Consider the following 13,625-nt stretch of genomic DNA (forward strand, 5'->3'; position numbering starts at 1 on the left):
CACCCTGGCCACCCTGACCCTGCCCACCCTGACCCTGCCCACCCTGACCCTGGCCACCCTGTCCACCCTGACCCTGCCCACCCTGACCCTGCCCACCCTGACCCTGACCACCCTGACCACCCTGATCCTGCCCACCCTGACCCTGACCACCCTGACCCTGCCCACCCTGACCACCCTGACCCTGCCCACCCTGACCCTGCCCACTCTGACCACTGTGACCCTGCCCACTGTGACCCACCGTAACCCTTCCCACCCTGACCCTGCCCACCGTGACCACCCTGACCCACCGTGACCCTGCCCATCCGGACCCACCATGACCTTGCCCACTGTGACCCTGCCCACTGTGACCCTGCCCACTGTGACCCTGCCCACCATGACCCTGCCCACCGTTACCCTGCCCACCCTGACCTCTGTGACCCTGCCCACCATGACGCTGCCCATCGTGACCCACCGTGACCCTGCCCACCATGACCCACTGCGACCTTGCCTACTGTGACCCTCTGTGACCCTGCCCATCCTGACCACTGTGACCCTGCCCACCCTGACCCTGCCCACCCTGACCCTGCCCACCCTGACCCTGCCCACCCTGACCCTGCCCACCGTGACCTGTCCAACGTGACTCTGCCCACCGTGACCCACCGTGACCCTGCCCACCATGACCCTGCCCACCCTGACCCTGCCCACCCTGACCCTGCCCACCCTGACCCTGCCCACCGTGACCTGTCCAACGTGACTCTGCCCACCGTGACCCACCGTGACCCTGCCCACCATGACCCTGCCCACCATGACCCTGCCCACCGTGACTCTGCCCACCGTGACCTGCCCACTGTGACCCTGCCCACCCTGACTACTGTGACCCTGCCCACCATGACTCTGCCCACTGTGACCCTGCCTACTGTGACCCTGCCCACCGTGACCCTGCCCACCCTGACTACTGTGACCCTGCCCACCATGACTCTACCCACTGTGACCCTGCCTACTGTGCCTCTGCCCACCGTGACGCTACCCACCCTGACCCTGCCCACCGTGACCCTACCCACCCTGACCCTACCACCGTGTGGTAGAGTGCAATAACAGTCAGTGGTCCAGAATTTCCTCCTCAGAACTGCAGTGAATCATTGGGGAAACTCTGCCAGCCACCTTTGACCTTGAGCCTGCTGTCTGGGTGCAGTCTGGACACTGGGTGGAATGTGTCCAGGAGAGGGTGGGGAGATTCAGACTGTGTGAAAGAAGTCAGATCAAACATTCCCAACCTCTTCCCCTCTGTCAACTCATCCAGGCCAACTTGAGAAGGTCAGATTTCAGGAGAGAAATTGAAGGAGTTCTCGCTTTCAAAAAATCAATAAATCAGTTTACAAAACAACAGCTTCATTTCAGCATTCACATCAATCACACATCTAGAAAGGCTTTAATTAATCACACAGTCTAGCTAAAAATAAAGGATCATTATCCTCCATGCAGCTGACTAACTCTGAGCGTTAATGGGTAAACTCTGGCAGTATTTTTGTGTTGTAATGGTGGAGACCGGCTTATTCAGAAGCACCATCATCAACAGTGAAATGTTCAACCAACACAAACAGCAGGAAGCTGGACTCACTCTGACTGAAACAGCAGCTGATTCATCCTGCTTTCATGCTTCAAGTATTGACAACTTATCACAACTTGTTTCCCTGTGAATTATTCATTCCTTGATGCTGGAACAGTAACATTAACTCAGTGGTTATCGCTGCTGCCTCACAGTGCCAGGGACCTGGGTTCGATTCCAGCCTTGGTTGAGTGTGTGGAGTTTGCACGTTCTCCCCGTGTCTGCATGGGTTTCCTCCGGGTGCTCTGGTTTCCTCCCACAGTCTAAAGGTGTGCTGGTGAGGTGGATTGGCCGTGCTAAGTGCATGGGATTATGGGGATAGGGTGGAGGGCCTGGGTGAGATGCTCTCTTGGTGGGTTGGTGCAGACTCAATGGGCCGAATGGCCTCCTCCTGCACAGCAGGGGTTCTATGGTATAATGCATTGATTCCTATTGACAAGTTTATCAACTCATATTTCCGTTGATAAACTTGATGAATATGAATGTTGATTATTGCACCATTGTTGACAACTGAATCCTTCTTGTGGAAAGGAACAGAATGAGGCCATTCACTCAGTCTGGTCGTGTGCAATTCAATCTGGATCTCAGCGCTCCATTTATCTGCCCTCACTCCATATTGCCTGATCCACTTACAGTCCTGACGGTTCCAATGTACGAAATGACAGGAACATTCTAATTCCAGTGGATAGATGGAAGGAAAGTGTGAGCCATTGATTCAATCTCAGTGAAGTACTTCCCCAAAACCTTTTGTGAAGAATAGTAAAATATCTGCAGAGTCTATACTAACAGAAAGCTTTCAGATAATAAAAGTACTTTGTGGATATTTGGAGAGAGTTACCTGAAACCAGTCGATGGTGCAGCAGTTAATCAGAGCTGGGAACTGTCGCAGGCGGTTTCGGAATGCCTCTCCTATTGGACTGAACACCAACATGAAGTGCAGATTCTGCTGGACTCTCTCAGTAAAGTTGCTGTAGGTGTTGGAGGGGGTAATGTCCAGCTTTGCTTTTCCCGCTGGTGCAAGATGATTTATCTGTCAGTGAAAGGAAGTTATTGCTAAATAACAGAAGGCTACTGACACTCGCAGTACTGGCAATGAGATCCGAGGTTGGAGTTCAAACACAGGCACATTCAAAGTACAATTAGAATGATAACATTTCTAAAGCATCTTCAGACATTGCAGACAGTTCCAGTTCAATATATTTGGACATGTGCTCACTGTTGCAATGCGAGAGATGTAAGCTTGCACAAACAGGAATGTGATCACTGAGCAGGTGATCGGACCCTGAGATACACACTGGGGACAACTCCCTTGTCCTTCTCTGAATATTGCCATGGGATTTCCACCAGAGATAGATAGGGGCACAGTTTAATACTAAAATACAGCACCTCCAATAGTGCAGCACTCCCTCAATACCTAGACTACCGCCTCAGAGCTTGCAGAGTATCCTCGGCTATGTTACTTTATCCAATCATAATGTGATGAGCCATGAACTGGCAAAAGCATTGACCTTTGCAGATGTGACTCTGCATTCCACACGTGTTCCCACACACGGAGCTCTCGCTCAGATTTCAGGCATTGCTACACATTGTGTGTGACCCTGGGCCCAAAGTGAGTGACTCAGTATCACTCTCACACACTACACAATAGCTGGTCAAAATAAGCTGCACCTTGGTGAGGGGTGAGTCCAGGCGAGTCAGACAATCCAGCCTCTGAAGCTAGAGGCAACGACACTCCAGACGTCAGTGTTTACACTCTGTAAGAGCCCTGATAGGGCAATGTGGTGTGCTGCTTACAACCTACCTCACAGCTGCTGATACCATATTACAAAGATAGGTAATTGAGAGACTCGGTGAAATGCTCCATCACTGCTGGCCCTATGGCGGCTGCAGCATCTGGACCAAAACCTCCTCCCTCCCACACCTCTCCCCCACCCTGGGACATCCTCTCCCTCACACCAACCCCCACAACCCAGCAAACCTCCTGGGAGAGGCAGGGAAGGAGAACAAAGCCGAGGCCAATCAGGAAAGATATTCTGGAAAATTCCGATTCAACTCCCTGACCAGTGGATCAGGCAAACAGAGGGTTGTGTGTATTGGGGGAGTCTCTGGGAATCTGGCAGAGAGACTAACTCCTACCTTCTCAATGATGATCCGCTTTTCCTCATTATCGAACAGGTTGGGGATATCCCCGGTGGTGAGAATCATATTAATGTCTTCCAGAAAGGCTTCATCCTGAAATAAAATAGGACAATTAGTCAATTTGATGCACAATATATTTAGTAAACAGTCATCCGCAGGGTGTGGTTTCAGTGCCGAGGCTAGCTCTTACTGTCCATCTCTACTTATCCAGGGAGGATGTTGGTGATCCACCTTCATAAATCAATGTACTTTCCCTCCTCATCCCCATAAATTCATGCATTTAGCACGGTCAATGCACCTAACCAGCACATCTTTCAGACTATGGGAGGAAACCGGAGCACCCGGAGGAAACACACGCAGACACAGGGAGAACGTGCAGACTCCACACAGACAGTGACCCAAGACCGGGAATCGAACCCGGGTCCCTGGCGCTGTGAGGCAGCAGTGATAACCACTGTGCCACCGTAACAACAACTACATGGGTAGAACTGAGAAATACGAAGGGAGAAATCACTTTGATAGGATTGTACTATAGGCCCCCAAATAGTCGGTGGGAAATTGAGGAGTAAATATGTAGGGAGATTACAGGTAGCTCCGAGAAAAATAGGGTGGTAATAAAAGGGGACTTTAACTTTCCCAACATTGACTGGGACAGCCATAGTATTAGAGGGTTGGATGGAGAAAAGTTTGTTGAGCGTATTCAGGAGGAATTTCTCATTCAGTATGTGGATGGCCCGACTAGAGAGGGGGCAAAACTTGACCTCCTCTTGGGAAATAAGGAAGGGCAGGTGACAGAAGTGTTAGTGAGGGATCACTTTAGAATAGAATAGAATCGAATCCCTACAGTACAGAAAGAGGCCATTTGGCCCATCGAGTCTGCACCGACCACAATCCCACCCAGGCCCTTCCCCCATATCCCCACATATTTACCCACTAATCCCTCTAACCTACACATCCCAGGACGCTAAGGGGCAATTTTTTAGCATGGCCAATCAACCTAAACCGCACATCTTTGGACTGTGGGAGGAAACCTGAGTACCCGGAGGAAACCCACACAGACACGAGGAGAATGTGCAAACTCCACACAGACAGTGACCTAAGCCGGGAATCGAACCCAGGTCCCTGGAGCTGTGAAGCAGCAGTGCTGTCCACTGTGCTACCGTGCCACCCACTTTGGGACCAGTGACCATAATTCTATTAGTGTTAAGATAGCTATGGAGAATGATAGGTCCGTCCGAAAGTTAAAATTCTAAACTGGGGCAAGGCCAATTTTGATGGTATGAGACAGGAACTTTCAAAGGTTGATTGGAGGAATCTGTTGGCAGGCAAAGGAAGAGCTGGTAAGTAAGAGGCTTTCAGAAGTGTGTTAACCAGGGTTCAGGGTCAGCACATTCCTTTTAGAGTGAAGGGCAAGGCTGGCAGAAATAGGGAACCCTGGATGACTCGGGATATTGAGACCCTTGTCAAAAATTAGGAGGCACATGACATGCATCGGCAGCTGGGATCAACTGGATCCCTTGAAGAATATGGAGGTTGTAGAGTTGAGAGAGAAATCAGGAGGGCAAAAGGGGAGATGAGATTGTTTTGGCAGATAAGGCAAAGGAGAATCCAAAGAGCTTCTACAAATACATAAAGGGCAAAAGAGTAACTAGGGAGAGAGTAGGGCCTCTTAAGGATCAACAAGGTCATCAGTGTGCGGATCCACAAGAGTTGGGTGAGATCCTAAATGGATATTTCTCATCAGTATTTACTGTTGAGAAAAGCATGGATGTTAGGGAACTTGGGGAAATAAATAGTGATGTCTTGAGGAATGTACATATTACAGAGAATGAGGTGCTCGAAATCGTAAAGTGCATCAAGGTAGATAAATTCCTGGGACCTGATGAAGTGTATCCCAGGACATTGTGGGAAGCTAGGGAAGAAATTGCAGGTCCCCTAGTAGAGATATTTGAGTCATCGACAGCCACAGATGAGGTATCTGAAGATTGGAGGGTGGCAAATGTTGTGCCTTTGTTTAAGAAGGGCTGCAGGGAAAAGCCTGGGAACTACAGACCGGTGAACATAACGTGTAGTGGGTAAGTTGTCAGAAGGTATTCTGAGAGACAGGATCTACAGGCATTTAGAGAGGCAAGGACTGATTAGGGACAGTAAGAATTCTCTCAACACCAGGTTAATCCAACAGGTTAATTTGGAATCACGAGCTTTTGGAGCGCTGCTCCTTCCTCAGGTGAGTCACTTGAGGAAGGAGCAGTGCTCCATAAGCTTGTGATTCCAAATAAACCTGTTGGACTTTAAACTGGTGTTGTGAGACTTCTTATTGTGCCCACCCCAGTCCAACGCTGGCATCTCCATATCATAATTAGGCGCATTCAGCATGGCTTTGTAAGTGGAAAAGCATGTCTCATGAATTTGATTGAGTTTTTTGAAGGGGTAACCAAGAAGGTAGATGAGGACAGTGCAGTTGATGTTGTCTACATGGACTTTAGCAAGGCCTTTGACAGGTACCACATGGTAGGTTGTTGCATCAGGTTAAATCTCACTGGATCCAGATTGAGGTAGCTAAATGGATACAAAATTGGCTTGATGACAGAAGACAGAGGGTGGTTTTAGAGGGTTGTTTTCCAAACTGCAGGCTTGTGACCAGCGGGGTGCCTCAGGGATTGGTGCTGGGTCCACTGTTATTTGTCATTTATATTAATGATTTGGATGAGAATATAGGAGGCATGGTTAGTAAGTTTGCAGATGACATCAAGTTTGGTGGCACAATGGACAGTGAAGAAGGTTATCTAGGATTGCAATGGGATCTTGATCAATTGGGCCAGTGGGCCGATGAATGGCAGGTGGAGTTTAATTTAGATAAATGTGAGGTGATGCTTTTTGGTAGATCGAATTGGGGCAGGACTTACTCAGTCAATGGTAGAGTGTTGGGGAGAGTTATCGGACAAAGAGATCTGGGGGTACAGGTTCATTGCTCCTTGAAAGTGGAGTCACAGGTGGACAGAGTGATGAAGAAGGCATTTAACATGCTTGGTTTCATTGGTCAGAATGTTGAATACAGGAGTTGGAATGTCTTGTTGAAGTTGTACAAGACATTGGTAAGGCCACACTTGGAATACTGTGTATGGTTCTGGTCACCCTATGATAGAAAGGATATTATTAAACTAGAAAGAGTGCAGAAAAGATTTACGAGGATGCTACTGGGACTTGATGGTTTGAGTTATAAGGAGAGGCTGGACAGACTGGGATCTTTTTCCCTGGAGCGTAGGAGGCTTAGAGGTGATCTTATAGAGGTCTATAAAATAATGAGGGCATAGATAAGGTAGATAGTCAACATCTTTTCCCAAAGGTAGGAGAGACTAAAACTAGAGGGGGTGGGGAGAGGGGGGCGGGGAGAGGGGGGGCGGGGAGAGGTGGGGTGGGGAGAGGTGGGGCAGGGAGAGGTGGGGTGGGGAGAGGGGGGCGGGGAGAGGGGGGCGGGGAGATTGGGGGTGGGGAGGGGAGGGGGGGGCGGGGAGAGGGGGGCGGGGAGAGGGGGGTCGGGGAGAGGGGGGAGGGGAGAGGGGGCCGGGGAGAGGGGAGCCGGGAGAGGGGGGCCGGGAGAGGGGGGCCAGGGAGAGGGGGGTGGGGAGAGGGGAGCGGGGAGAGGGGGGGCGGGGAGTCAGGGAGAGGGGTGCGGGGAGAGGGGGGCGGGGAGAGGGGGGCGGGGAGAGGGGGCCGGGGAGAGGGGAGCGGGGAGAAGGGGGCGGGGAGAGGGGGGCGGGGAGAGGGGGGCCGGGAGGTGGGGGGGGGCGGGGAGAGGGGGGCGGGGAGAGGGGAGCGGGTAGAGGGGGGGCGGGGAGAGGGGGGTGGGGAGAGGGGGGATGGAGAGGGGGAGGGGGGGAGAATGAGAGAGGGAGAAGGGGAGAGTGATGGGGGAGAGGGGGAGAGGAGGAGAGGGGGAGAGGGGGGAGGAGGAGAGGGGGAGAGAGTGAGAGAGGTGGGGAAGGAGAGAGGTGGAGAGGGTACTAAAGCTGCGCCAGGAATGAACTTATGGAGGTGGAACTAGGCGGCACACAGAGATGTGGCGAGGGGCGGGCACCTCAGTAACATTGCAGAGAAGATTTATTCCCACACTGTCAGTGAGGGATGAAGTCAGTCACTAAGGAACCGGAGACTTCAGTCTTCACAACAGTTAATTGGAGGAAATTTCTGCTCAGCCCTCCCGGAATGTCAGGCAGTTCAGCAACATGGGGCACACTGAGAGAGATGCTGCTGAGGGAGACCGTGCTCTAGGGATCGCGTTCCAGGGGCTGCGTTCCAGGGGCCGGGTCCCAGGGGTCGCATTCCAGGGGCTGGGTTCCAGGGGCCGGGTTCCAGTGGCGGGGCTCCCGGGGCTGCGTTCCAGGGGCTGCGTTCCAGGGGCCGGGTCCCAGGGGTTGCGTTTCAGGGGCTGGGTTCCAGGGGCTGGGTGCCAGGGGCCGCGTTCCAGGGGCTGGGTTCCAGGGGCTGGGTTCCAGGGGCTGCGTTCCAGGGGCCGGGTTCCAGGGGCCACGTTCCAGGGGCCGGGTCCCAGGGGTTGCGTTTCAGGGGCCGGGTTCCAGGGGCCGGGTCCCAGGGGCTGCGTTTCAGGGGCCGGGTTCCAGGGGCCGGGTCCCAGGGGCTGCGTTTCAGGGGCCGGGTTCCAGGGGCCGGGTTCCAGGGGCCGGGTCCCAGGGGCTGCGTTTCAGGGGCCGGGTTCCAGGGGCCGGGTTCCAGGGGCCGGGTTCCAGGGGCCGGGTTCCAGGGGCTGGGTTCCAGGGGCTGCGTTCCAGGGGCTGGGTTCCAGGGGCTGCGTTCCAGGGGCTGCGTTCCAGGGGCCGGGTCCCAGGGGCTGCGTTTCAGGGGCTGGGTTCCAGGGGCCACGTTCCAGGGGCCGGGTTCCAGGGGCTGGGTCCCAGGGGCTGGGTCCCAGGGGCCACGTTCCAGGGGCCGGGCTCCAGGGGCCGGGTCCCAGGGGCCGGGTTCCAGGGGCCGGGTTCCAGGTGCCGGGTTCCAGGGGCCGGGCTCCAGGGGCCGGGTCCCAGGGGCCGGGTTCCAGGGGCCGGGTCCCAGGGGCCGGGTTCCAGTGGCCACGTTCCAGGGGCCGGGCTCCAGGGGCCGGGTTCCAGGGGCCACGTTCCAGGGGCCGGGTCCCAGGGGTTGCGTTCCAGGGGCCGGGTTCCAGGGGCCGGGTCCCAGGGGCTGCGTTTCAGGGGCCGGGTTCCAGGGGCCGGGTTCCAGGGGCCGGGTCCCAGGGGCTGCGTTTCAGGGGCTGGGTTCCAGGGGCTGGGTTCCAGGGGCTGGGTCCCAGGGGCTGGGTCCCAGGGGCCGGGTGCCAGGGGCCACGTTCCAGGGGCCGGGTTCCAGGGGCCGGGTTCCAGGGGCCGGGTTCCAGGGGCCGGGTCCCAGGGGCTGCGTTCCAGGGGCCGGGTTCCAGGGGCCGGGTCCCAGGGGCTGCGTTTCAGGGGCTGGGTCCCAGGGGCTGCGTTTCAGGGGCTGGGTTCCAGGGGCCGGGTTCCAGGGGCCGCGTTCCAGGGGCCGGGTTCCAGGGGCCGGGTTCCAGGGGCCGGGTTCCAGGGGCCGCGTTCCAGGGGCCGGGCTCCAGGGGCCGGGTGCCAGGGGCCACGTTCCAGGGGGCGGGTTCCAGGGGCTGCGTTTCAGGGGCCGGGTCCCAGGGGCTGCGTTTCAGGGGCTGGGTTCCAGGGGCTGGGTCCCAGTGGCCGGGTCCCAGGGGCTGCGTTTCAGGGGCCGGGTGCCAGGGGCTGGGTCCCAGGGGCTGCGTTTCAGGGGCTGGGTCCCAGGGGCTGGGTCCCAGGGGCTGCGTTTCAGGGGCTGGGTCCCAGGGGCCACGTTCCAGGGGCCGGGTCCCAGAGAGCGAGTTCCATGTCGGCTGGAGGTGGGAAAATTACCCGTGTGTTGTCAGATGATATCTCTGGGGGGACGGTACTGGAGGGGATGGAGGGGATGGTGTGCTCCACAACACCTGCAGTCACATTTCCAGACAGAGGAAAGACAGAGGATTCTGACCCTGAAGGTAGTAGTGAGGCAGCAGGGTTTTAACAGCAACCTCTTGGCTTTATGTTCACTTTGACAGATTTTTATTCGCCATTTTTAAATCTCAATCCTGGGATGTGAACTCTCATTCTCTCAATAAGACAGTGGGCAGCACGGTGGCACAGTGGTTAGCACTGCTGCTTCACAGCGCCAGGGACCCGGGTTCGAATCCGGCTTCGGGTCACTGTCAGTGTGGAGTTTGCACATTCTCCCCTTGTCTGCATGTGTTGCCTCGGCAAAGCAGCCAGCATAATTAAGGACCCCACGCACCCCGGACGTTCTCTCTTCCCCCTTCTTCCTTCGGGGAAAAAGATACAGAAGTCTGAGGTCTCGTACCAATCGACTCAAGAGCAGCTTCTTCCCAGCTGCTGTCAGACTTTTGAATGGACCTATCTCGCATTAAGTTGATCCTTCTCCACACCCTAGCTATGACTGTAACACCACATTCTGCACTCTCTCCTTTCCCTCTCTATGTACGGTATAGCGCACAAGAAACAATATTTTTCATTGTATACCAATACATGTGACAATAATAAATCAAATCAACTCCTCTGGGTGCTCCGGTTTCCTCCCACAGTCTGAAAGACGTGCTGGTTCGGTGCATTGGCCATGCTAAATTCTCCATCAGTGTACCCAAACAGGCACTGGAGTGTGGCTACTAGGGGATTTTCACAGTAACTTCATTGCAGTGTTAATGTAAGACTACTTGTGACACTAATGAATAAACTTTAAACTGAACCACTCCACTGTGGCATGATTGATGTCTGTTTTACGGGAGTGTATCCTCTGGTACTCATTTTCAATTTTGGACACAAAGGACTGGATGTTGATTTGAGAGGTGATCACACCCACAGCACACACTGAACCAATCACACTGAAACAGGCTCGGGCTCGGGGGGTTATTGAGGTTGTGGGGGGCTGGGGGGGATGGGGCTGGGGGGGAAGTGGGTGGGTGGGTGAGTGCGGGGGGAGTGTGTGCTGGATATCACCATACCAACCTTGATTTGGTGGTCAGCAAGCAGGAAGACAGTCGGTGTGCCGTTCTGGCCAGCCCCTCGTAACACCTTCTTCACATCATCCCTCCATTCGCTCAGTGTGTATGCTTTCTGAATACTGACCTGGACAACCTCAATGTCAGCCATGAATGCTGTGAGCCTTGTTGCTGACTGTCTCCCACTTCCTCCAATCCCTGCATCACAACACAAACAACTATCATCCAAACTCCAGCGGACAATCCCCCCCCGCTGCTGCTCATTCTGGAGAGGACACTGCTACACAGGAAATGGGAACAGGAGAAGGCCATTCAGCCCCTCCAGCCCATTCTGCAATTTAATTAGGCAGTGGCTGATCTATCTCCACACTATCTTCCTGCATGGGGATGAAGTAGAAATGGTTGAGAGCTTCAAGTTTCCAAATGTTAGATCATCAACAACCTGTCCTGGTCCCCCCACGCCGATGCTATAGTTAAGAAACTCACCAACGCCTCTACTTTCTCAGGAGGCGAAGGAAATTCAGCATGCCCACGATGACTCTCACCAATTTTTAAAGATGCACCATAGAAACCATCATTACCCGATTTATCACAGCTTGGTATGGCTCCTGCTCTGATCTAAAAGAGATTACAAAGGGTTGTGAACGAAGCCCAGTCCATCACCCAACCCAGCCTCCCATTCATTGACTCTATCTACACTTCCGGCTGCTTTGAAAATGCAGCCAGCATAATCAAGGACCCCACGCACCCCGGGCATACTCTCTTCCATCTTCTTCCAACGGGAAAAAAATACAAAAGTCTGAGGTCACGTACGAACTGACTCAAGAACAGCTTCTTCCTGGCTACCATCAGACTTTTGAATGGACCTTTTGTTTAATTCCTCCCGGCCACTGGGGAGGTGCCAGAGGACTGGAGAACAGGTAATGTGGTCCCACTATTTAAGAAAGGTTGTAGAGACAAACCAGGGAACTACAGACCAGTGAGTCTCATGTCTGTGGTTGGGAAACTACTGGAGAAGATTCTGAAGGAGAGAATCTATCTCCATTTGGAGAGGCAAGGTTTGATCAGGGATAGTCAGCATGGCTTCAGCAGAGGGAGGTCACGCCTAACAAATTTGATTGAATTTTTTGAGCATGTAACCAAGTTGTGGATGAGGGCAGTGCGGTTGATGTAGTTTACATGGGTTTCAGCAAAGCCTTTGACAAAGTCCCACATGGGAGACTTACTAAGAAGGCTTGATAAGGTGGATTCATAACTGGCTTAGTGGTAGGAATGACAACGGATGAATGAACACCGCTCGACAATCACCAGGCAAGACTGTTCTCTTCCTGTGGGGGAGCACTTCTGCGGTCACAGGCATTCAGCCTCTGATCTTCGGGTAAGCGTTCTCCAAGGCGGCCTTCACGACACACGACAGCGCAGAGCCGCTGAGCAGAAACTGATAGCCAAGTTCCGCACACATGAGGACAGCCTAAACCGGGATGTTGGGTTTATGTCACACTATCAGTAACCCCCACAGCTTGTCTCCTGGACTTGCAGAATCTCACTGGTTGTCCTGTCTGGAGACAATACACATCTCTTTAACCTGTGCTTAATGCTCCCTCCACTCACATTGTCTGTATCTTTAAGACCTGGCTGGTTGTAGGGATTCGCATTCTAATCAGTATTCTGTAACTTGATTTTGTGTCTCTGTGTCCTGTTTGAGAGCAGGTTTCCACTCCATCTGACGAAGGAGTAGCGCTCCGAAAGCTAATGGTATTTGCTACCAAATAAACCTGTTGGACTTTAACCTGGTGTTGTTAAAACTCTTAGCAGTAGGAGACAGAGGGTGGTGACAGACGGCTGCTTTAGTGACTGGAGGCCAGTGACCAGTGGCGTACCACAGGGATTTGTGCTGAGCCCCCTATTGTTCGTCATTTATATAAATGACATAGATGACTGGGGGTGTGGGTGGACGTGGGGGGGGGGGGGGGGGGGGGGGGGGGGAGGTGGCGGGGGGGGGGGAGTGGTGGACATTGGCCAGGTAGGTAACAGTGACGTTGAGTGTCTTGGGCTACAAGAAGATATAGACAAGATGATCAAATGGGTGGATAAGTGGCAGATGGAATTTAACATTGAAAAGTGTGAGATGTTGCACTTTGAAAGGAGTAATTTGACAAGGACGTAAACTATGAAAGGTCTGACACTGGGAAGTTCCGAAGAACAAAGGGACCTTGGCATGTTTGTCCATAGATCCCTGAAGGTGGAAAGGCAGGTTAATAGGGTGGTGAAAAAGGCATATGGCACACTCTCCTTTATCAATCAGGGTATAGATTACAAAAGCAGAGAGGCCATGATGGAGTTGTATAGAACTTTGGTGAGGCCACAGCTGGAGCACTGTGTGCAGTTCTGGTCACCACATTATAGGAAGGATGTGAACGCACTGGAGGGAGTGCAGAGGAGATTCACCAGGATGCTGCCTGGGACGGAACATTTATGTTATGAAGAGAGGTTGGATAGGCTTGGGTTGTTTTCGTTGGAGCAGAGAAGACTGAGGGGTGACCTGATTGAGGTGTTCAAGATTATGAGGGACATGGACAAGGTGAATAGGGAGCAGCTGTTCCCCTTAGTTGAAGGGTCCATTACGAGGGGACACAAGTTGAAAGTGAGGAGTGGGAGGTTTTTGGGGGATTTGAGGAAAAACCTTTTTACTCAGAGGGTGGTGATGGTCTGGAATGCACTGCCAGGGAGGGTGGTGGAGGCGGGATGCCTTACATCCTTTAAAAAGTATCTGGATGAGTCCCTGCCACGCCATAACATTCAAGACTATGGGCCAAGTCTGGCAAATGGGATTGGGTGGGCAGGTCAGGGCCTTTCATG

General features: G+C 53.6%; 1 protein-coding gene across 1 annotated transcript in view; it reads right to left on the minus strand.

Annotated features, from left to right (window-relative positions):
- LOC144507660 (dynein axonemal heavy chain 3-like) overlaps positions 1 to 13,625 on the minus strand; it is a 459,789-nt gene that overhangs the window by 139,347 nt on the left and 306,817 nt on the right. Inside the window, exons 35-37 of the mRNA XM_078234817.1 lie at positions 10,774 to 10,964; positions 3,722 to 3,817; positions 2,424 to 2,615 (exon numbers count right to left, since the gene is read on the minus strand). Of these exons, the coding sequence (XP_078090943.1) occupies positions 2,424 to 2,615; positions 3,722 to 3,817; positions 10,774 to 10,964 (479 nt within the window). The remainder of the gene's footprint in view (positions 1 to 2,423; positions 2,616 to 3,721; positions 3,818 to 10,773; positions 10,965 to 13,625) is intronic.

The sequence above is a fragment of the Mustelus asterias genome, chromosome 19 (assembly GCF_964213995.1).
Source record: "Mustelus asterias chromosome 19, sMusAst1.hap1.1, whole genome shotgun sequence".
NCBI lineage: Eukaryota > Metazoa > Chordata > Chondrichthyes > Carcharhiniformes > Triakidae > Mustelus > Mustelus asterias.